General features: G+C 41.2%; 1 protein-coding gene across 2 annotated transcripts in view; it reads left to right on the forward strand.

The window, feature by feature from the left end:
* Positions 1-23,070, forward strand: part of NSF (N-ethylmaleimide-sensitive factor) — a 170,961-nt gene that overhangs the window by 36,642 nt on the left and 111,249 nt on the right. For both annotated transcript variants that reach the window (XM_006897816.1, XM_006897817.1), the window contains 4 exons: positions 2,266-2,432; positions 6,821-6,928; positions 7,392-7,467; positions 11,440-11,595. In XM_006897816.1, coding sequence (XP_006897878.1) covers positions 2,266-2,432; positions 6,821-6,928; positions 7,392-7,467; positions 11,440-11,595 — 507 coding nt within the window. The remainder of the gene's footprint in view (positions 1-2,265; positions 2,433-6,820; positions 6,929-7,391; positions 7,468-11,439; positions 11,596-23,070) is intronic.

Below are 23,070 nucleotides of genomic sequence, written 5' to 3' on the forward strand. Positions count from 1 at the left end.
TATTAAATATACATCAGACTTTTGTTTTATTTGCCATTTATTATTCTACAATGGACATAATACATCATAGTCACTATTCCCCTTCTGATCAACAGATTTTTTTTTCCCATTTTTTTACTATTTCAAATACTACAGTAAGCCTCTTTATAGTTCCCTCTGTAGGGGAATGCTCAATGTTTTTTATGGAATAAGGACACCTCAAAATTGTATTACTGGATTGTTTTTACGTTAATATTTTAACCTGTAAGCTGTCTTCATCATGGGAGAAGAAAATTAAGCTCTCTTGCCTGAGGAAGTCACTTAGCTTATGACTTGTGCTTTCTAGAAAATTATAAGAAAGAGCAAAACATGCATATATGGAGACAAGAGAATACTCTGAACATTTCAGCTGAGATTTGAACTTCATCTTTGCTCTTCAGTACATCTTCTGACTCCTACTTCAGCTTTCTTTGCTAATTTGTTTTAGAAAATGTTTATCTTTAAAATACATGTATCCTCCTTTATGGTAAGGAAAAAAGTTTAAAAGTCTTCCAATAATTTACAAGAATTTTTTTTAAAAAGTGGCCAGATACTTACCTGGCAGGGGAGATACCATGATCACGAAGGTGGTCTTCCCAGGGCGAGGCTTATCCATTGCACTCCAGATGTGCTGACCCCTGCGATTTCCCCAAATGTGGGAAACTCGACTGCATAATTTGTGGTAGTGGGGGACTGCGTTCGCGCTCTCCCCTGTTAAAAAAAAAAAAAGAAGAAAAGAAAAAGTGGCCAGAGTATAGCAAATAATTTTAGATCAGAATTTAGACTTGAAAAGTACTCTGAAAATCTAGTCCAGCCTCATTGTTTTATAGATGTGGGAAGAGGCACAGAGAACTTAAATTATTTACTTAAATTAGGTTCTTCTAGTTAGTAGTTGGGTCTATTGAAATACACACTCTCCAAAGTTCTCTTGAAGATAATAACTTTGCAAGCCATCAGACACTTAGCAGTTAACAGTTCAGTGAAAGTAGATGATCGATCAAGTCACCGCTCCAGTGCAGTGACTCTTATTTAACTGTTTGCTTGCTACTTGACCACAGGAACACACAATCACAATGTGAAGAACCAATCTTTAATGTTACCTACTTTTGAGAGAACTGTAGAAGCTTCCTTGTCCAGTGTGACTGGGACTGGTAGGTAGGTAGGTAATTTTTAAGTTGGTTAAAGACCTTTTCTTTTTGACTACAGATTACAGTTCCGTATTGGCTTGCTTCTCTTTCTCCATATAGGTTTCTTTGAAATGGAACAAAAGTTAGATCCCCGTGTGGCATATGAAATTTCAGGATACTTCTGGATTTTCTCCTTGATTCCCCCCCCCCCATTCCTCAGATCCAATTAACCGTGATTTTAAGAACAAATTTTTCCCTTTTCACGTTTCCCCAAAGTTCTTAACTTAGCTATGCTGAAGTCAATTCTAGACTGCTAAAATTTCAAGTTTTTAAATATTTATTTATTTATGTGTGTGTGTACCGTCAAATTGGATCTGACTGGTACAGGAGGAGATCTCCCTTCCTTCTTCAGCAGAGCATCTGGTGGATTTGAACCGCATACCTCTGGGATTGCAGTGCAGCTTCTTGCCACTAGGCCACCAGAGCTCCCTAAAATTTCAAGTTTTTATGGCAGTTAACTAGATTGTCTAACTTCTATCACTGTCGTAGCTAATTAAGGAATAAGTGTAGTTGACACACTGTGAACAGCAGTGCCAGTGGTGCTGAACATTGGACAAGCCACAGGCAAGCTGCCGTTTGTCTTTTACCCTGGTGAGTGAGTTAATAGATGTGGTCCCTAAAGGGCTTTCTGTGCTTTTTAGGGACCATCAATAAGTTGTGGGACAGAGATCTTCAGGGAACAGAAGAAAAGCATCAGTGCATCTGGCCATATTGAAGAGCAGTGATAGACTCTTGTTTACTGGGTGTAATAAAGGAGTCCTGTTACGGAAACTCAAATGCAAAAATCACCTTGGACTTTTTCCTTGTAATTTAGTAGAGAGAGTACTCTTCTAGTCTGTTCCAGTTTTGGTGAAGACAGGGAAGAAAATATCTAATGGAATTTTTCTTATTTTTTTTTTTATTATGTGCCTTTGTGCCTTGATAATGAAGGTCACATAAAGCTCCCTTCTGGTCCAGTCCTGCCATAATTCATTTTTGTGAAACTTCCAGTTATTTTCAAGCACAGCCAGTATTTGGTGTCCCTGTGATTTCTTTAAAAACACCTCTCTCTCTTTTCTAGTCTCCTTATACACATTTGACAAGGCCAAGCAATGCATTGGCACCATGACCATCGAGATTGATTTCCTGCAGAAAAAAAACATCGACTCCAACCCATATGATACCGACAAGATGGCTGCAGAGTTTATTCAGCAGTTCAACAACCAGGCTTTCTCCGTGGGACAACAGGTAGTGTCAAATTTCCTTTCATTCCTTTCACTCTTTAGGTGTCCAGAACTTTTTGGGGCTCCAAATTCAGTTCTGTGTTTTGAAATTGAATGTATGCGAACGTGCACATCTAAGATGCAATGGAAATTGAGAGACAGTCGACTCGCTCTGCTCTCCAAGAGCCCATTCATTAGGAAGCTTGTATCCATTTGCTAGGAGCCTGTGTCCATTATGAGGGAGCTTGTATCCGTTCACTAGGGAGCTTGTATCCTTGTTTCCTTCTCTTTTCAGTGCTCTGTCCTTTCTTAAAGCTTTCTGTCCCTTGTTGTTGTTGTTATGTGCCATCGAATCGTTTCCGACTCATAGCGACCCTATGCACAACAGCTCTAAACCTTGCGCCAACCGCACCGCCTCTGACACACCCATCCCGATTACCCCAGTCACCAAATCAATCCATCTCATAGAGGGTCTTCCCCTCCTGCGCTGTCCCTCCACCCTCCCAAGCATGATGTCCCTCTCCAAGGACCTGTCCCTCCTGGCAACATGTCCAAAGTATGTCAGACGAAGCCCCAGAATCCTTGCCTCCAAGGAGCAGCTTGGTTTAATCCTCTCCAAGATGGATCTGTTTGTTTTCCTGGCAGTCCAGGGTACATTCAGTACCCTTCTCCAGAACCACAGCTTAAAAGCATCCACTCTCCTTCTGTCCTCCCTAGTCATTGTCCAACTCTCTGATGCATAACAAGCGATTGCAAATACCATGACCTGTATCAGGCGCACCTTAGTCTCCAGAGAGACACTGTTGCTCCTGAGTACCTTTGAGACGTCCCTAACAGCAGACTTTCCCATCGCGATACGCTTTTTGATTTCCTGACTGCTGGTAACCAAGAGTGTTAACTGTGGAGCCGAGCAAAGTGAAGCTGTGAACACTCTCAATCTCTTCATCATCCATCCTGACGCTGCCAATTGGTCCAGTGGCGAGAATCTTTGTCTTCTTGACATTGAGCCTTAGTCCATACTGAAGGCTGCAGTCCTTGACCCTTCGCAGCAAGTGCATGAGGTCCTCCTCAGTTTCAGCAAGCAAGGTTGTGTCATCTGCATAACGGAGATTGTTGATAGATCTTCCACCAATCCTGATGCCACAATTCTCCTCATAGAGCCCAGCCTCTCGGATAATCTGCTCTGCATACATGTTGAAAAGGTATGGAGACAGGATGCATCCCTGGCGTACACCCTTCCCTATTTTGAACCATGCAGTGTCACCCTGCTCTGTTCTGACTACTGCCTCTTGGTCCAAGTATAGGTTTTGTATTAGCACAATTAAATGTTCTGGGATTCCCATTCTTCTCAGAGTCAGCCACAGTTTGTTATGATCCACACAGTCAAATGCCTTTGCATAATCAATGAAACACAGATAGACATTCTTCTGGTATTCCCTGCTTTCAGCCAAGATCCATCTAACATCAGCAACGATATCCCTAGTACCACGACCCCTTCTAAACCCAGCCTGGACTTCCGGCAGTTCTCTGCTGATGTGCTGTTCTAATCGTTTTTGGATGATCTTCAGCAGAATCTTACACAGGAAAAAAAAAGTGGGTCCTTGCTTTGGTTAAGAAAAGGCCTGTTCAAACCCAAGAAACCTAAAATGACTTCTTTAAAAAAATAAAATAATAAAAGATTTATTAGAAAGTTACTTTCCCACAGGGATGGACCTCCCTACTTAAAATATGAAGGGAAGGCCTAAAATGACTTTTATGTTACAAAGTCAGATATAGTAAAAGATAAAAGTCATTTTTGCCCTTGAAAATTTGAGAATGTTGCAGACTTAGATAGCTGAAGTTTCTTAGTTATTTTTGTCTGGGGTGTCTTTTTCTTTCAGTGATACGGTTTTTAACTTTTCTAGGATGTGGAGCTCTTTCATAATCTTTAGAAAATTATGTATTTTTCAAATTTTTCCTCTTTAAAATTATATATACTAATGTTTTCTCTCTTTGGACTTTGGTATTTTATTTTTAGAATTAAAGGAAGAAAGAGTTTTATTTGGAAAAAAAGAAAGGTGTTCATTTAGAAACTGTAATTTATCTGCACGTACACTTAAAGCGACAGTGTTCTGTTCTTGTGACTTTACTGTCACATTTGTCTCCTCAATTGTGACTTTTCTTGTGTACCATTGAGTCAGAACTGACCCACATCTGAACATCTGATGGGTTTTCAGAGACAGTTAAATGCACAGGAGATGGCCCGTTCTTTTCCCATGGAGCAGCTGGTGGATTTGAACCAAATGCCTTCAGGATTGCAGTGCAGCTTCTTGCTACTAGGCCACACTGGTGCACTGCTCATTTGTGACTTTTCTTAATCATTCCTGAAACCCTGACTCTGTGATGCCGTAACTGCAGAGTCCGGATAAGGCCTAGAAGAGTCCTGGGGTTTGTGGGGCTCTTTCAGAGAGCCTGACATAAAACTAGAGTAACGCCAAAACATTATCATAGTAACACCAAGACGTTTTGAGTCTTTTTTTCTTTTATGAGTGCACAGTGGAGTTTTGCAGAAAGGACTCATGTGCACGGTGTGACTGCTGGAGCCAACGTGTGCTTGCCGCTGCCTTCCAGTAAACCAGACACTGATGAGATTTGTCAGAATGTTAAACAGTGCTCCTCTTCTCACTTAACTTTTTGTTTGTTTGTTTGTTTGTTTTGGAAAATAGAGGATTTGGTCTTTTATTAAGTGAAATATGTTATTTTCTGCTAACACATTTCTTGCTGTGATTTTCAATGACTTAAGGAATGACTTCTTTCTTTTTGCAAGTTTTTGTTCTAATTTCTCATATGGCTGTGTCAGTAGATGTAAACCATATTAAAAAAGTGTTTTAAAGTCCTGAAAACTCAGGGAGCCTGACACCAAATGTTCAATAGATGATCTCTGATTAGGTGTCTAGACTGTTCTTTACTCTGTCATGTGGAAAGTTATGTAAGATGGTAAATGAGAGAAGCTGTAAAAGGGAAGAGTTACCGGAACCACTGTCATTCTCCAGTCTAGACTCTAAAGATCTGGACGAGCCATGCATTAATATTAAACTTTTATAAGTGGAAACTAAATTATGGGTAGGTAGGAAGAGGATTCAGTGTTTACTGTGTGTCTGTGTGATGTGCGCTGGAGCTGGATTACGGGAGTCCTCGTATTGCAGTTAAAAGGAGCCCTTGCTGCACAATAACAGTCAAGCCCGCGATGTTAACCGAAGGGTCGGTGATTGGAACCCACCAGCCGCTCGACGGGAGAAAAGCCCTGGTGATGTTGCCCCATCACGATCACAGCTGAGGAATTCCCGGGAAGCAGCTCTGCCCTGCCACAGAGGGCTGCTGGGCGTCAGAATTGACTTGGCAGCACACACCCCCCACAGCGACACGGTGCTTAGAGGACCCTGATGCAAGGCCCAGCAGGTCGCCCCACATTAGAGTGGGCGCGGGCGGCTGTGGAGGTTGTTTGCTAGGAGTTAGTCATCAGCTTCTCCTGTCACCTTTCCTCTTACATCTTCAGCTTGCAGAGAAGGGCCCGGCTCTTGTGGAATTCAGTAAATGGTTGGCGGAGGAATGGTTGAGCATTCCGAAGCTGCCTCTATACCTGGAGGGCAGGCGCTTTGTCCTGGAGGTAGAAGAGCATGGCGTTTCTAACACAAACCCAGGCTTGGAGCTTGGAGCTACCATTTACTGTGAAGCTGGACCCCTCCCTGCTTTCAGCTTTCTCATTAGGAAAACTGAGTGTGACTTTAGTTTCCCAGAGCAATTGTGAATTTTAAATAAGAAAGCTTATATACATACACACCTGCTGTCTTGTTTGATCTTGTTGTTGTTGTAAGGTATCATTGAGTTGAGTATGACTCATAAAGACCTTATGAACAACAGACCGGAACCCCGTCCTGTGCCATCCTCATCATCTGACATACCTGAGCCCATTCCTATAGACACTGTGTCAGTCCATGTCTTTGAGAGTCTTCTTTTGCTGACCCTCCACATTTCCAAACACGATGGCCCTCTCCAGGGAATGGCCTCTCCTAACAACTTGCCCTTGTATGAGATGAAGCTTTGCCATCCTTGCCGCCAAGGAGCACTCTGGCTGCACTTTTCCCAAGACACATCTGTTGGTTCTTTTGTCAGACCATGGAATATTCAGTTCTCCTCTTAACTACCACTGCTCAGAGGCGTTGATGCTGCTTCTCTCATCCTTATTCATTGTTTGCTATTTGCAAGTATTCAGATATTAGCTCCTGGTCCTCTGATTGGCTATGTATGTGTATTACCTGTGGAACTAGACAGAAGAAAGCTGCTTTCTGCATTTAAAAAACATTTGTGATGATAGAAGAATCAAGACTTTATAGCATGAGATGATTTTTCTTCCCTTGCCTTTTTTCCTCATAGCTTGTGTTCAGCTTCAATGAAAAGCTTTTTGGTTTACTGGTGAAGGACATTGAAGCCATGGACCCCAGCATCCTCAAGGGGGAACCTGCGACAGGTAAAAGACAGAAGGTATGATTGGTTCCTTATCTTGGAAGTCTTCTTTATGATGGAATTATGTGATCAACATCATTTTCCTAGCTATTATCCATGGAATTCTTTCATTATGTATCGTTTCCTTTAAGATAATAGGAAGAAAATACTGCTTTTTTTAAAAAAAAGTATAATTGTTAAAATACATTTATTAAGAGCACTTGTGACATTTACATATATATGTGTGTAATCATGATTGAATAGAAGATACCATTTATTGTAATAGTGCTTGGAGATCCTTACCCAAATGGTGAGAAAGGCATTATTGAAGAAACAGCATAATAAAGTAGGGGCAAGAACATGTGTGGAGAGAAGAAAGTGGAGCTGAGATGCTAGGTAGGAACGTCTGCTTTACAGAGAGAGACTTCCTCCCTGACTCTTAGCCTCATTTAAGGAAGCCCAGAGATCTGCCATTGGACTAACCCACCCTCTCTCTATCCAGATTGAAGTAGGCCTCGTCGTTGGAAACAGTCAAGTTGCATTTGAAAAAGCAGAAAATTCTTCACTCAATCTTATTGGTAAGATCCTAGTTTTTTTTTAGAAGATTCTGGCTGACATAGGACTGACTTTCTGTGTTAAAGTGACTCAATGAGGGTAACTTTTTAAGTGGGGGAGGAGAAGGGACATGTGCCTGGCAGGATTTGTAGAAACCTCTGGGTGTTACTCTCTGTCAGTTGTGCTGAAAATGGTCAGAAGTTTCATCTAGATCACTGTTGTCCAGGAGCCATATTGGGAGAGCCACACAAGTCATTTTTTAATTTCCAGGTAACCACATTTAAAGTAAGTAAAAAAGAAACACAAAATTATTATTTAAAAATTGTATAAGTTTAGGCTTGCAGAAGAGTTGTAGAAGTAGTGAGAATTCCTCCGTGTCCTCCCCGACTGCCCTGCTGTTAACGCCTTGCCTCACCCTCGTGCAGGCGTTAGGCCGCGGGGCTCGCGTTGTTACCTTGCTTCTAACTAAGCTGCAGGCTTTGTTGGCGCTGCCAAGTTGTGGCCACTCTTCCTCCTCCAGGCTCTCGTTCAGAATCTCTCCCACCTTGCATGTGCTTGTCAGGTCCTTTTTCAGTCATCTTCAGTCTCTGACATTTCCTTGGATTTTGTCTTTCATGACATTGAGAACTGATCAGTTAGTTTTTAGACTTCCCAGATGGTTCTATTAAACAAAAAAATAAAAAATAAATTAAAAAAAAACCCCAAAACCCAGCACCACATCTATTAGTGACTGAGTTGAGTGAGGCGTGCTCCGATAGCATTTTCCCAAACAGATTCAGGATTCAGTCTCTTACTATTTGGCCCTGATTGCTTACATAAAAATAACACAGGCTGGTCTCTAAGAATAGCAGCTTATCAGAATAACAATGTCTTCAGCTGTCTGGTCATTCTCATTTTTGCTTGGCAGAGCTGTGCAGAGGTCTACCCCAGCAGCCAATAGAGGGTTTTCCTGGGTTGTTTTCACCATTGTATCCAAGAGTATGTCACGTTCTTTGTGTGTGTGTGTGCCTCTCTCCAATGTAAAAATAAATGATTATGACTTACTGTTTTTTTTAGTTGTGGTAAAAAAAAATACTTCATAAAATATAAAAAGTGAAAGGATGAAAATAAAATACTAGTTATAGTCTCATCAAAAGAGCCTGGATGTGCAGTGATTAAAGAGTTCAGTTGCTAACCAAAGAAATGGCAGCTCTACCCCATCCGCTGGTCAAGAAGGGGGTTTGTCAGGGATGTATTCTGTCTCCATACCTTTTCAATCTGTATGCAGAACAAATCAGCCGAGACACTGGGCTATATGAAGAGCAATGTGGCATCAGGATTGGTGGAAGAATCATCAACAACCTGCGTTATGCAGATGACACAACCCTGCTTGCTGAAACTGAGGAGGACCTGAGGCGCTTGCTGCACAAAATCAAGGACTACAGCTTCCTATATTAACTGAAGCTAAATGTCAAGAAAAGATTCTACCCACTGGGCCATTTGGCAGCATCAGCATGGATGGTGAAGAGATTGAGATAGTTAACAGTTTTAATCTACTTGTCTCCACAGTCAACACTCTTGGTAACAGCAGCCAGGAAATCAGGAAACTAATTGCATTGGGAAAGTCAGCTGTGAGGGACCTCTCAAGAGTACTGAAGAGCAACGATGTCAGGCTGGAGACTAAGGTGCGCCTGATCCAGGCTATAGTCTTCGCAATTATGTGCTATGCATCAGAGAGTTGGACAGTGAATAGGGATGATAGAAAGAGGATTGATGCCTTTGAGATGTGGTGCTGGAGAAGAGTGTTGAATATACCATGGACTGCTAGGAGAACAAACAGGTTTGTCCTGGAGAGGGTGAAGCCAGAGTGTTCCCGGGAGTCAAGGATTCTGAAGCTTCGTCTGACATATTTTGGACATGTTGCAAGGAGGGACTGGTCCTTGGAGAGGGACATCATGTTTGGCAGAGTGGAGGCGAGGCGAAGGAGAGGAAGACCTTTGGTGAGATGGATCGATTCTGTGACTGGAACGGTGGGAATAAGTGCGTTTGAGATGGCTAGGTTGGCACAGGATAGAACAGCATTTAGAGCTCTTGTACATAGGGTCGCTATGAGTCACAAGTGACTCGATGGCACATAACAACAACAACAACAACCACCCCATCCGCTGGTCCCTAGCAGGAAAGAATGGTAAGGCAGCTTGTTCCCATAATGATGGACAGCCGGGAAAACCTGTGGGCCACTTCAGGTCTGCCCTGTACGGTCACCATGAAAAGGAATCGACTCTATGGCAGGCCTTGTCTTATAGATACAGACTCTCCAGTTATAAATAAAACAAGATCTTTCTGGAGGAATTTTCCCCCTATTTTATTTTCTTTTTACTCCTCCTGTAGTATATTTTCTAAAGGGAACTGTACATGTAAACATAAAAAATTATGTCAAGGATTTCCTTTTTAATTGGAAATAAAATTATTTGAACACTCTCATGCCATTTGACTGCAAAAATATCTGGAAGCCATTCCAACAACTCATGGAAATGAGATTTTGTTAGAGTTTTGTTTTGTTTTTTTGTTGTTGTTGTTTTTGTGTGTGTGTGTGTGTGTGTGTGTGTGTGTATAGTCAACACTCTTTTTTTTTTTTAATGGAAAAGTAAAAGAAAGGATTCTTTCATTGTTTTACAAACCCTCCCCCAGGTCCCCTCCACCATGTAGCCCTCGCTCTAGACTCCTGTGATGACAGAAGTACCTAGTCATATATCTCTTTTAAACAGTTTTCTCCCTCCTCTGTTTCAGTGCAGTATACATTATTGAACCCATCTTACTCAGTCTCTCCCCAACCCCAAGGACAGTCCCATTCTACAACAGTGGCATCATGTAATACTTGTCCTTTTGTGACTGGGATATTTCACTCAGCATAATGTTCTCCAGAGTCAACCATTTTGAATAATATTGCATGAGTTCCTTGTTTTTTAATGCAGCATAGTATTCCATTGTGCGAATATACCACAGCTTCTCTAGCCATTCGTTTGTTGATGGGCACTTAGGTTGTTTCCAACTCCTTGCTATTGTGAACAAAGCTGCAATAAACATGGGTGTGCATATTGTGAGAGTTTTTTTGCAGAACATCGACTTTACCACAAGAGGGCAGTAAAGTATAAGAAAAAATAAACTATTCCAGCTTCATAAAGAAAATTTTGGTCTGCAAAACCCCAACCATAAAATTAGCCATCTACTATAAACTATTCCCAGTGTGACTTTTCTTCACTGACTTTTTAAAAAAGCTATAAAATTACTTTTTTATTTGTTTACAGTAAGTAGTAAGATCCTTTATTCTTTTTGTTTGATAAAGTTAGTGTAATTCTCTGGAGTGCCTTTAGGTGGTACTCTTGATATTAAAGTTACATCATTTTTGTCTTGTGAAAAAAATTTGTAAGAATTTTATAAATACCAAAATATTTAGAATTATTGTAGACATTTGTGTACAAATTTAAAGAAGAGTGTGTTTTTTAAAAAAGAAATCAAGTTAAAATCAAATTTATCCCATCTCTCTCCTCAGTCTGAGACATTATTTATATATATATATATATATATATATATATATCCAATTATAAAACTTAGTCTAGATAAATATATGTGCTTTTAAATGCACTTGTTTTCGGACTCTTGAGAAATTACTGTGTTTCAGTTCCAGTTCTGGCAATTAGATACACACTTGGTGTTTCTTCTAAACAAGTGAATTCATTAACTTAAAGAATTAAAGGTTTGTTAAACCAGGTTCTGTGGGTTAATTACAAATGGACTACAGCCTAAATGAACTCGTCTTGAAAATGCAGTGCTGACCACAGATAGGAACCAGACAAAGTGGGTAGCACAGCAGAACTCTCCCTTCCTCGACAGTCAGCGAAGGGCACCTTCTTCATCTTTCTACTTGGGCAGCCGCTCTTCAATTGTTGGGATGCCCAGCAAATTCTGTCCTTTTACACTTACTGATGAAGTTTGTGTTTCACTTTGATTTACAGGCAAAGCTAAAACCAAGGAAAACCGTCAGTCTATCATCAATCCTGACTGGAACTTTGAGAAAATGGGCATAGGAGGCCTGGACAAGGAATTTTCCGATATATTCCGACGAGCGTTCGCTTCCCGAGTATTTCCTCCCGAGATTGTGGAGCAGATGGGTGAGTTTCAAAAGGAAAATTTGTGTTGTTAAAAAATAGAAACAACTATGACAAAAAACTTTTTTTAAATAATACTTTGAAATTATTTTTTAAAATGCAAAAATATTTTTTTTGCTTAATGTCACGTGTTGTTTTTTTTTAATAAGTTTTCAGAAGAACCTTAAAAGTACTACAACTTTAAATAGTTTTAAGTTTATGGTGGAAAAATTATAGGCTATTTGTGGATCTCCTGTTCTGTTTATTATTTAGAATGTTTTTCTGTGAAACTTTTTAGAAATTTCAACGGGCTTTGAAGGTCCATGCAAGGCAGATTTACCCGGCTGAAAAGCCACTATCTATTAGACGGTGGCATTGTTCTAATGTGAACTATGCCTCCTTTTTATTGTGCTGTTGCGTCGCCTAATTGGCATGTACTAATACTTAGTAAAATGGATACCTGGCATATTTTTAACTCGCTAGGGTTGATCCAAAAAGACAGTTGCAGTTTACAGAATGGTGTTTCCTGCTGCATACAAAGAAATGCCATATTCATTTATCATTCACTTCTTGAAGATTTATTTAATTTGTGTGAAGTGACTTTATCTGCCCGAGTGGAAATCCTGTCATGACTATTTTCATATCCATATCATGGTTTGGACTGGAATGTGAGCAACAGAGTAATCTTATGAAAGGAATTTGAAACATAACAGCTTCTGGCAGACTATTAGGATGAAAACAGAATCCAAGAAGCTGAAGGAACATGACTGTGTTCCTCCCCTCACCCCCATCATTCTTTATCTTTAAATTGCTACTGGGAGATAAAAGTGTATTCATCATGGCGGGGATAAGAACTGCGTTCTGGGCACTAAGAGCTTGGGCTCCATCAGCCCCCTATTGTTGGTAGCTTTTCTGCCTGGCCGCTCACTCTGATAAATTACAGACATAGCACACACCTGTTCGCTGGGTAAAGGTCGAGTTTGGAATTGGATTAAGAGAAAATGACAGAGACCCTCATCACCTGACTTTTATACACATTGAAATGGCAGTGACAGGCTGCCTTGTTTTCCTCCCCCAAGTCTGAAAGATACAAAGGCCACGTGTATTTAAAAAAAAAAACACAAAAACCAAAAACACACCAAACCCCATCCCCCCCCCAAAAAACCCCAAACAGAACCTTAATGTGAGAAATAGTGGAAACTACCCACTCTCTTGAGCATGAGTATTTTGAGGTCCAATAATGCCATCAGCCTTTCGTGTGAAGATGTGGAAATTTGTTTGAGTATGCTTTAGAAATGAGCAGAGAGCAATCCCGAAGGCTCACAGTTCAAATTCACCGGCTGTTCTGCTGAAGAAGGAGGGGCGGTCTCCTCTTGTGCACAAGTAAAAAAAAAAAAAGAAATGAGCAGAGATGGAAAGATGATTCCACATTTGCTAACTTATCCTTGTGGAATATTTTTACTGGTTTCCAAAACTGACACCTGGTGCAAAAAGGATTCTAATGATATGGTTTCTTTGAACTTTTATAGTCTCCAACCAACAAATAGAAAAAAAGGCCTGCTTCTGTAATAATCTATGGCATTTAATTGCAAATACTTCCCCTTAGAATGACAGAGAATTCAGATACAGGTTTCCTTCACTAGACCAAACACAGAATGTTCCTGTGAAGAGGAAGAAGCAATTGCCATTCATTTATGTGGGGAAAATTTTTGAGTGCTCCCAGAATCCAAATAAGTAAAGTACCTATTCTGTTCATAACAAATAACACTAACAGTGCCTGCTTACAGATACAACTCAGAGCTTTCTACGGCGGACGGTCTGGTGCTAGATGCGGAGTATAGGTCCCGGGGAAGGAGCGTGGCTGGGCTCCTCTCGCTGCCGCCTCTTTCTGCAAAACCGTCACTGAAAGCTGGTTCTAGGGTTTTTTCCATCATTGGTAGTAGGGAAGGGGAAACTTTTTCAGACTTCTTTGTATTTATATTGGCACAAACAGGTACCAGTGTGGATCTTTCATAAAAGCAAAGCAATATAGAGTGATTCCAAAAGCCAGGAGATCCTGGTATTGGTTTTCTTTAGGCAGGCAGAAAGGAGAAGCCTGCCCAGCAGGTTGGGTCTTCTAACCAACCATGACAGTTGAACTGAAGTCAAAACAGGGTTGAGCTTTAGTAATGAATTTAATCTGTTTTGCTACAATCTGTGTTAAAGTCAGTTGGATTGTGGTAATGCCCTTTGCTGTTGATGGTAGGTTTGTTTTTCAGTGGATTTAAATTTGTTTCTAAGTGCCACTTCCCAGAACACTTTTTTTATGATTTATCTTTCTAAGATTTTCACACTAATTTAACTAGACAAAAAAAAATTAGTTCTTCATATTTTTTCTTTTTATTATTACTATTATTATTCATTTCAGTGAACATCTACAGAGATTTTGGAATTCCATTCATTCATTGTTGCACTTTTCTCCCCACCCACTCACCCCTACCCCCACCCTCAGTTCGCTCCTCTCGTTGAAAAGCAAAAGAAAAACTCCTTCATTGGTACACAATGGTTCTTCATATTGTAAAACGGCAATTCCCCCTCACCTTTGTGGATTGTTGTCATCTAAATGTGTATGTTCTCAATTTGATTTTTAAAGGCATCTCATGTAAAACTGTAAAAGTTCTTATTCTGCACCTTCCACATGTGCCCGACGGTTTACAGCGCCACCTTGACCTGCTAGGCCTGTGGGTCGTATTTTCCTGCGGGGAGGAGGTTGCTGAAGTCCCCATCTGTTGGCCCTTCTCTTCCCTTCTGAAAATTCCTATTCTGTATTGCAATGGGGAAGTCTGCTGTTAGGGACCTCTCCAAAGTACTGGAGAGCAGTGGTGTCACTCTGGAGACTAAGGTGCGCCTGATAACAGGCCATGGTCTTTGCAATCACTTGCTATGCGTCAGAGAGTTGGATGATGACTAGGGAGGATAGAAGGAGAATTGATACGTTTGAGCTGTGGTGCTGGAGAAGAGTATTGAATATACATGCCATGGACTGCTAGGAAAACAAACAGGTTCAGCCTGGAGAAGGTTAAACCAGGCTGCTCCTTAGAGGCAAAGATTCATCTGACATACTTTGGGCACGCTGCAAGGAGGAGCCAGTCCTTGGAGAAGGATGTCATGCTTGGCAGGGTGGAGGGACAGTGCAGGAGAGGAAGACCCCCTTTGAGGTGGATGGATTTAGTGACTTGAGTGATGGGAATAGGTGTGTTGGAGACAGTGCGATTGGCACAGGATAGAGCAGGGTTTAGGGCTGTTGTACATAGGGTCGCTACAGGCGACTCAACAGCACACAACAATAAAAATTTAAAACTGCCTTATTGGCCTTTTGAGCCACATTGAAAAACATTGTTCATTGTAGATTCTGAGTATCCTACAGCTACTTTTTAAATGGAGAGATAGCTGAGAAGTAGTTCTTTTGCTGTGCAGTCATCACTCCCTGTTTTTTCCAGTCGAAGCTTCTTTTTTGCCTTTTTATTTTAGGAGAATCACATAGTAGAACACATCATTGCATTCCAAGCACAATGTGCTCGTAAAGTTCTCATTAGGCTTTGGTCGAGGTATATAAAATACAAATTGCTACATTTGAACAGTACATAGAATGAAATTACACAAGTTCTTTCTGTCCATATCCTGTGTTCTAGCATTCTGCCAGATGGTGACAGAATTGGAGTGATTTCTTTCCCCAGTCTTCTGTTGTTTAAACAAACAGATCAAAACTCGTATGATTCCAGAATGCAGCTGGACACAGGGCTTGATGGGTAAATCAATCCAAATAAAAAAAGATATCACCGTTAGAAAAGAATAGTTGATGTACGTTATGAGTTTCTGTTGTGTTTTAGAAGAACTTTTTTCCCCCTCCACATTTGGCTTGAAACCAGATTATTGTCTTTACAATAGAATCCAGAGTCACGCCTACTTTTTAAACAGGAATCTTCACCAAAAGAGTCTTTCTAATTAGAAATTCTCCAAATTCACAGTGACAATGAATTCCCCCCCCCCATTATTGTGTCACTGAAAATTATTATGCTTTGATGAAATAGGGTGTTTACCTTGTTCTTCTAAAATGTTGCTGCCTTTTCAGTGTTGAAAGAATACTTTACACACAGGCAGCATGTTCCTGAGAAGCTAGGACGACCAGGTGACTTAACCTCAGGCACACAATTCATTATGCAGTAAAACTGGGTGTCACTTGAGGGAATATATTTGGATTCCAGTCTCTCAGTTTGTGTATTGAGGTACTTTCAAGTATATACCTTCCTGGTTCTTTCTAGAACTAAAATCAAGAAGAACGTTAAAGGAAAAAGGAAGTCGCATACAGCTCTGTAGACAGAAGGATAAAAGCCATATCTAGAAATAGGGAAAGAGGTTCCCTGGGGGAACGTCACTTTAGGACTTGTTGTTTTAATGAGTGTAGTAGTTTCATTTTTCCTTGCCGGTGGCACTTGGGATTGCATAACCCCAAGTGGGACAACATTTCCTTGGAAATCAAGGAGAGTATTAGCGAAGAAAACTAGACCTGCAGCTTGCATACAAATAGATAATTAGTTAGAATGTCCCCCAGCATCCTCAGTAATAGCTGTTCAATTAGGAATGACCTTCAGTCGGGCTTTATGGAACAGTGGAAGCTCCATTGATGCCCCAGCCTACATAAGTGGGGATCCAGAACTGGGCTGTGCGGGCAGGTGAATAAAGCCAGCAGCGCATGGCGGCTCCTGTGCATATGAAGACGACCTTCTGTTAGACTTTCACCATACTCTGTCCTTTACCTGCAGTTTTGTGGTGCGTGCTCATTTTTGTTGCCAAAGATAGTTATTGCAAAGAAATGTCATTTTTCAGCATCCCTGGCAATGACCCCTAAACTGTAAATGTCAGAGCAAAACAACAAACCCTTTTGAGAGAACAGTGGACTAATTGTTGATGAACTGGTCAGTGTCTCATAACCTTGGGAGTAGGTTCACATCAACCTGAAGAAAGGGACTTTGGCAGGAGACACCTGATTTTAGGGTGAGAAGGAGAAGGGTGTAGGGGCCCAGGCCTAAGCCTCATGCTGACGTGGGGTGATCACTGGAGCTCAGATGTCCCTGCCACCTAGTCGGGAGAAAAGCCACTTGCTATGGTCTTGTGCCCTAGTTCTTTGAAAGTGAGTGACACTATTTCCTTTGGGTCTCCTCTCTCCTGCATCTCCCTCTCTAAGCCCATTTTCAGTCTACGTTTTTCAGGTTTCTCCTGAAATTCTAGGGGAAAGCAAGTATTTTCTGAGATCCCATGTGAAACTGTGGCTCCTCTATAAAGTAGAGCTGCCAAGAAGATAAGGATCCTTTCAATCATGCACAGACATCTTTCACATGCTCAGAAGAGTGCAAATAAAATATAGTGGAAGAAAGGGCCTGGAGATTTTGTGCATGCCATATTTGGGAGGGAAGGAGTTCTTGCTAAGATTAACATAAACACTGACACTCTTAAAATGCATTTTCACACCCCCACTCGTGTGGAGAGATTGCAGTTTAAATGGGGGTTAAGACATCCAGCCAAACTCCAGAGCTCTGTAAGAGGAACCCTAAGGCTAAAGAGCTTATCTGAAATTTGAAAAAGGGAAAGGGAAAAAAAAAAGATGAAGCTTTCTGACATTCATCTTTTTTCCTTGTATTAGTCATAACTTGCTTTTCAGCTATATTTTAGGTTTTGAATGCCAACATGACATCTGTTCAAGTCTGCCTGTAATTTATTAGGAAAGGAAAAGAAAGCAGTTGCTCCCGAGTTAGAGAGGCAGAACTCTTCCCTGCAATTTCCCACTGGGTCCTTCTAGATGGTCCCTGGGGGTGAGGAATGTAGTCATTTACTCATTCTAACTTCAGCTCAGGGAATTTTTGATATTTGGGGTATTTGTTTGCTTTAATTAGGAGAAAGTGGCATATAACTCTTTGATTTCCAAAAATGTCTAGATTTGGATTTATAAACAAAAAATATATACCCTTAAGAATACGATTGGTACCTTTTCATATGGGGAATTATTTTCAAAACCTTGAATTAGATTTTCCATTGGTTGTGATCTTTTAAGTTACATTTATGTTTGAATAGAAAAAATACCTCACTCATTGTCATAGAGTCAGAACTAACTGATAGCTGATCTCCCGTCAGGTTCCCAAAATTTAAATCACCCGGGGAAAGATGGTCCAGCTTTTTCCCCAAGGAGCCCCTGGTGTGGATTCGAACCAGCTGAGAGGCCCGGCCTTTGAGTTAGCAGTGCAGCTTGCTAAGGACTGCTCCTTCAGAGCCCTTACAGAGAGCAACTGTGCATACCTCAAGCGGACTCTATGTAAATTCAGCACGCTTTTTAAAATTTACAGACGCACTTTAGAAATAAATCTTTTTGGGGAGGCAGAGCTGTCTACAGAGTCACCAAAGGATTAGATTTGCTGGCAACTACAATTGAGTTACTTACAGATCAGCAATCAGGTCACTACCAAGTTGAAGTCTAAGTATTAAATGTTCACCAGTAAGAAAAGGATTAAATAAACTGTGCTGCTTCCACATTATGAAATCCAGTGGGGCAAATCTTGAAATGACGTATCTCTAAATGTACTGACATAGATACTTATGTTAATAAGAATGTCTGAAAAAGAAATGGATGCATCCCCGAAGTTTTTAAGGGTGCATGTTCAGCTGAGAAAGGCGGTAACTTCTGAGAAGGGGCAGTTAGAATGAGGAATAGAGAAAGACTTGTTTTTCTGCTCTACATACCTGTACATCTGAATGCTTTGCTATGTATTTCTACTTACATAATTTTTTTAAAATAACAAACAAAAAGATAATAGAACAGGCTGTTTGTCCTTTCTGGCGGCACTAGCACTTGTCCAGCAGGGACGAGCGGAGCACCAGGTCTGCTCTACTTTTCTCTGGTGTTTTCCGTGGAGGAGATGAGTGCTTGATTTAGGGGTGTGCGCTGTGAGGACTTTAATGGCAGCTAGGCAGAAGTACTTGTCTACTGAAAATGATTTCTTGATGTGTAAAAACTATTTCCTCCCATTACTTTGAGCATTATATAATAGGTATTAGGAACTTGTCAAGCATCTGCCTTCTGGCCTGGAGCTGAGGGAACGTGGAGTTTCACTTCTAACCCTAGAGGGACTGCACTTGAATTTTAAGTGTTCAAAAGCCTTTCTTTCTATTGAGAAATCTGTTTCATGTAACTAACTCCCTAAAGAAAAATGGCCGGCGTTTGCTGCTTTACTCCCGGTTTAGATTGGCCGTAATGTTAATGAATGAATGTGCATCAGGGTTGTATCCTTTCTCCATACTTGTTCAATCTGTATGCTGAGCAAATCATTTAAGAAGCTGGACTTCATGACGAGTAATGTGACAACAGACTGGAGGAAGGTACTTCGACAACCTGTGTTATGCAGATGATGCAGCCTTGCTTGCTGAAAGTGATGAGAACTTCAAATACTTGCAGAAAATCAAGGACGGCAGCCTTCAATATGGATTACATCTCAGTATCAAGAAAGCAGAAATCTTTAACACTGAGCCAATAGGCAGCATCATGATAGATGGAGAAAAGACCAAAGTTGTCTATGATTGGACTCACTATCAATGTCCTTGGTGCTGGCAGTCAAGAGATCAGAAGATATGTTGTTGCATTGGGAAAATCTGCTGTCAAGAGTCTCTCCAAAATTCCAAGGAGCAGTAATGTTAAAGACTAAGGTGTACCTAATTCAAGCCATATTCAAGCCATAGTCTTTTCAGTTACTTGTTATGCATCTGAAAATTGGACAGTGAATAAAGATAACAGAAGAATCATCTGCCTTTGAAAGAGAAAAGTACTGAATATCTCATGACTGCCAAGAGAACAAACAAGTATGTTTTGGAGAAAGTACAAGCAGAGTGCTCTTCAGGAGGGAGGATGGTGAAGCTTCCTCTCACAGACTTTGGTCATGTTGCTAGGAGGATCTGGTCCTTGGAGAAGGATGTCACGTTTGGAAAGGTGGAAAGTCAGTGATAAAAGAGGAAGACCCTCAATGAGATGGATTGACAGTGACTCTAGCAATGAGCTCACGTATATCAGAGATGGTGATGTTGGCACAGGATAGGGCCAAGTTCAGATCTGTTAAGTCATATAGCATCATTACGAGATACAGTCGACTTGACGGAGTCGAACAGCAGTACAGGCGTGCCTTAGAGATAGTGCAGGTTCCGTTCCAGACTCCTGCGATAAAGTGAGTAGTGCGAGAAAAAGGCACATGAAGCGTTTTTGTTTGTTTCCCAGGACTTAGAAAAAAGGGAGCTCTGGCATAGTAGTGAATTGCACTACTAATGCAAAGGCTGTATGTCTTTGGCAGTTCAAATCCACCTGAGATGGACAGCCTCCTCCAGTTGTACTTTACAGCCTCAGAGACCAATGGAAGATTGCAAGGAGTTGGAACCAACTCGCTGGTAGTGAGTTTGAGTTTGTTAGCATGCGTATAAAACTTATGATTACACTACACTAGAGACTGGTATGTGCTATAGCGTTATGAAAAAGCTTTGAAATAGTGTGAGAATTAGCAGAATGTGACTCAGAGACACGAAGTGAGCACCTGCTATTGGAAAAGTGACACCAGTAGACTTGCTTGGTGCGAGCTTACCACGAGCCTTCGCTCTATATAAAATGCTGCTGGTGTAGTGCAAGCAAACAGGGTTTGCCTGTCCCTACACGGTACCAGGCACTGTTCTGGGGACGTTACACATGTTAACTTATTTAACCTTGTGACAGCCTTATACAGTATCATCTCTAGTTTGTGGAAAAGTAAATTGAGTCTCGGAAATGTAAAATAGCTGGCCCAAATCATGCATCCAATACAGTTAGGTTTGAATCCAGACGGGCTGGCCTGTGAGCTTTTAACCATTAATACTTCTCTCCTCCTCTCATGCATGCCTTTCATACAGAATCATTAAAAGGGGATTTCTCAGCCCCACCTCTTGGGGACCTCTGAGAAAGCCTTGAATCTGGTCTGGTGTTTTTCTGCCTTGCCATCCCTGTCATTTTGGTCAGATTATTCTTTCTGTGGGGAAGGAGCTGTCCATTCACAGTGTTTAGCCCCTCAGATGCTGGTAGAACCTCCCTCTACCCTAGTGAGGACCAAGAATGTCTCTAGGCATTGCTGAATACCTCTGGGGGCAGGGGAGCAAAAGCATGCCTGCTTGAGAACCACGAACCTAGTCCCTCCCCCCTTCTTTATAGATGCAGAACTAAGACTAGAACCTGGTTCTCCTGTTTCATGACCCCAGAAAGGAGGAAAAGAAAAGGACATACCTCGGATGAGCAGCAAAGCTAGCACTGCAGATCAGGGAGCCTGGCTCCAGAATCTGTATGCTGAACCTTGACTGCCTCTCTGGGTGTCAGAGCTAAGGGTCAGTCGGAGTCAGGTAGTTAGGAAAGCCTTGGGTTTTATGTTAGGGACTATCTTATCATGAATAACTAAGTTCCCTTTTTGCCTTTCTTCCTTGAGTAATTCTCAAAGCAGTTTACACAGCTTTTTGTACAGAAGGACTGAGAGAATTTAGATATAACAAGTGTCAGGGATGGAAAAGAAGAGAGAAACTATTATACACGCTACAGCGTGGGTGAACCTTGAAAGCATTACACTGAGTGAAATGACACAGTCACAAAAGGACAAATAATAAAGGATTCTACCTACAGGAAGTATGAGAAAAAGCAAGTATCGAGAGATCAAAATTCATTCACACCTACTACCGCAGGAGAGGGACAGGATGACATGATGCTTGAGAGACACAGAGCTGAGAATGGTGATAGAAAACAGCTTGGTCGTGATTGAGCCACTTGATGAACCTAAGTATTTATCACAGATTTGTGCGTTTGAAGGTGCTTGAAGTTTTGTTATCTTTATATTTAACACCTTAAAGTAAATTTAAAAACAAGAAATACTAATGACAGCCTGTCGGCTGACCCTCACCACCACCATTCCTGTGTGCGTGTGTAAATGACAGCCTTTCCTCTCCAGACTCGTTCACACCTTAGGAATTTGGCAGTAGGCTGTGTTTTCAGTACAATCTATACACATTAGAGATGTGAGGAACTATAGAAATCGTACAAATTTAACTACTAAACAAAATACCTGTTTAAGCTTTTCTGGCCCCGCCTCCTCTACTTTCTGTCCCTCTGGAGGAGGCGGAGGGGAAGCCGAATGGTAGATAATTAAACTTCTTCCTCCAGGTTGGAGCCAGAACCTGCTCAGTGATCTAGACAGTGAGTATATTGACTGAAAGCATAAGGATCTTGTCTGTGCTCTGGTTTCTAAATCTGAGTTTAAAAAAACAAACAAACAAACAGTCTCAATTGAGATTTCTTCATTTTCTTGCTTCTCATGCATCTTCTAGAACTTCCTTATGGCAAACGTTGCAAGAAGAATCAGTCCATTTATCTTGGACTAAGAAGTAGAAGTACTAAGAGAGAGTGGATTAACTCTCAGAGACAGTGTTGTTGTTGTTGTTGTTGTTGTTTGCTATCAAGTCAGAACTGACTCATAGCTGACCTTAGAGCTGGTTTTCAAGAGGAGTAAATGGCAGGGGGAGAGATTGGCCATCCTTCTGTGGAGAAGCTGGTGGATTCAAACCACGTGCCTTTGGGATTGCAGCGAGGCTTCTTATCACCACTTTCCAGTAGTCTGATATCATCAAATTGATGATATGAGCTGAAGAGACATGAAGAGTTGGTAGCAGGATTTTCATGGCTGATACCTAGTAATTGCTCCACTAATCCCCACGTGGTTTTTAGTGTCTCCTGTATAACAGAAAGGAAGTGATTATAATGAACATGACAGAAAAATTCAATCTTTAAATGAACTGGAAATGGAAGATAAATGTTACCTTTTAAAAGTTAAATAGCACCCTAACAAGATCATTGATGCACTTTGGGCATGTTGCAAAGAGGGACTGGTCCTTGGAGAGGGACATCATGTTTGGGAGAGTGGAGGGACGACTCAGGAGAGGAAGACCTTTGATGAGATGGATCAATTCAGTGAGTGGAGTGGTAGGAATGAGTGTGTTTGAGACGGTGAGGTTGGCACAGGATAGAGCAGCTTTAGGGCTCTTGTACAGAGGGCCGCTATGAGTTGCAAGCAACTCAATGGCACATAACAACAACAACAACAAAATCATGTTTAAAGCAGAGGACTAGTGAAACCGAGTGAGACCCTCCATGCAAAGGTTCACCCAGTGACAAGCAACAGTCTGCCTAAGCTCAGCAGAGATTGTGGAGATGGTATAGGATCAGGCAGTGGTTCATTTAGGATCACTATGGGTCAGAGGCAACCCTGTTTTTCTTTGTCTTTTCATCTCCAGAGTAATATATCATATGGTCACCAGACTCAAAATGCCCCATGCCAGTCCATCTCATCTCTCCAATGCCTAATATGTCAATATTTATGCGTTCCATTTCTTTCTTAACAATTTCTAATTTTCCTTCATTCATGG

This window comes from Elephantulus edwardii, unplaced genomic scaffold (assembly GCF_000299155.1).
Source record: "Elephantulus edwardii isolate Elephantulus edwardi_28Jun2011 unplaced genomic scaffold, EleEdw1.0 scaffold00216, whole genome shotgun sequence".
NCBI classification, from domain to species: domain Eukaryota; kingdom Metazoa; phylum Chordata; class Mammalia; order Macroscelidea; family Macroscelididae; genus Elephantulus; species Elephantulus edwardii.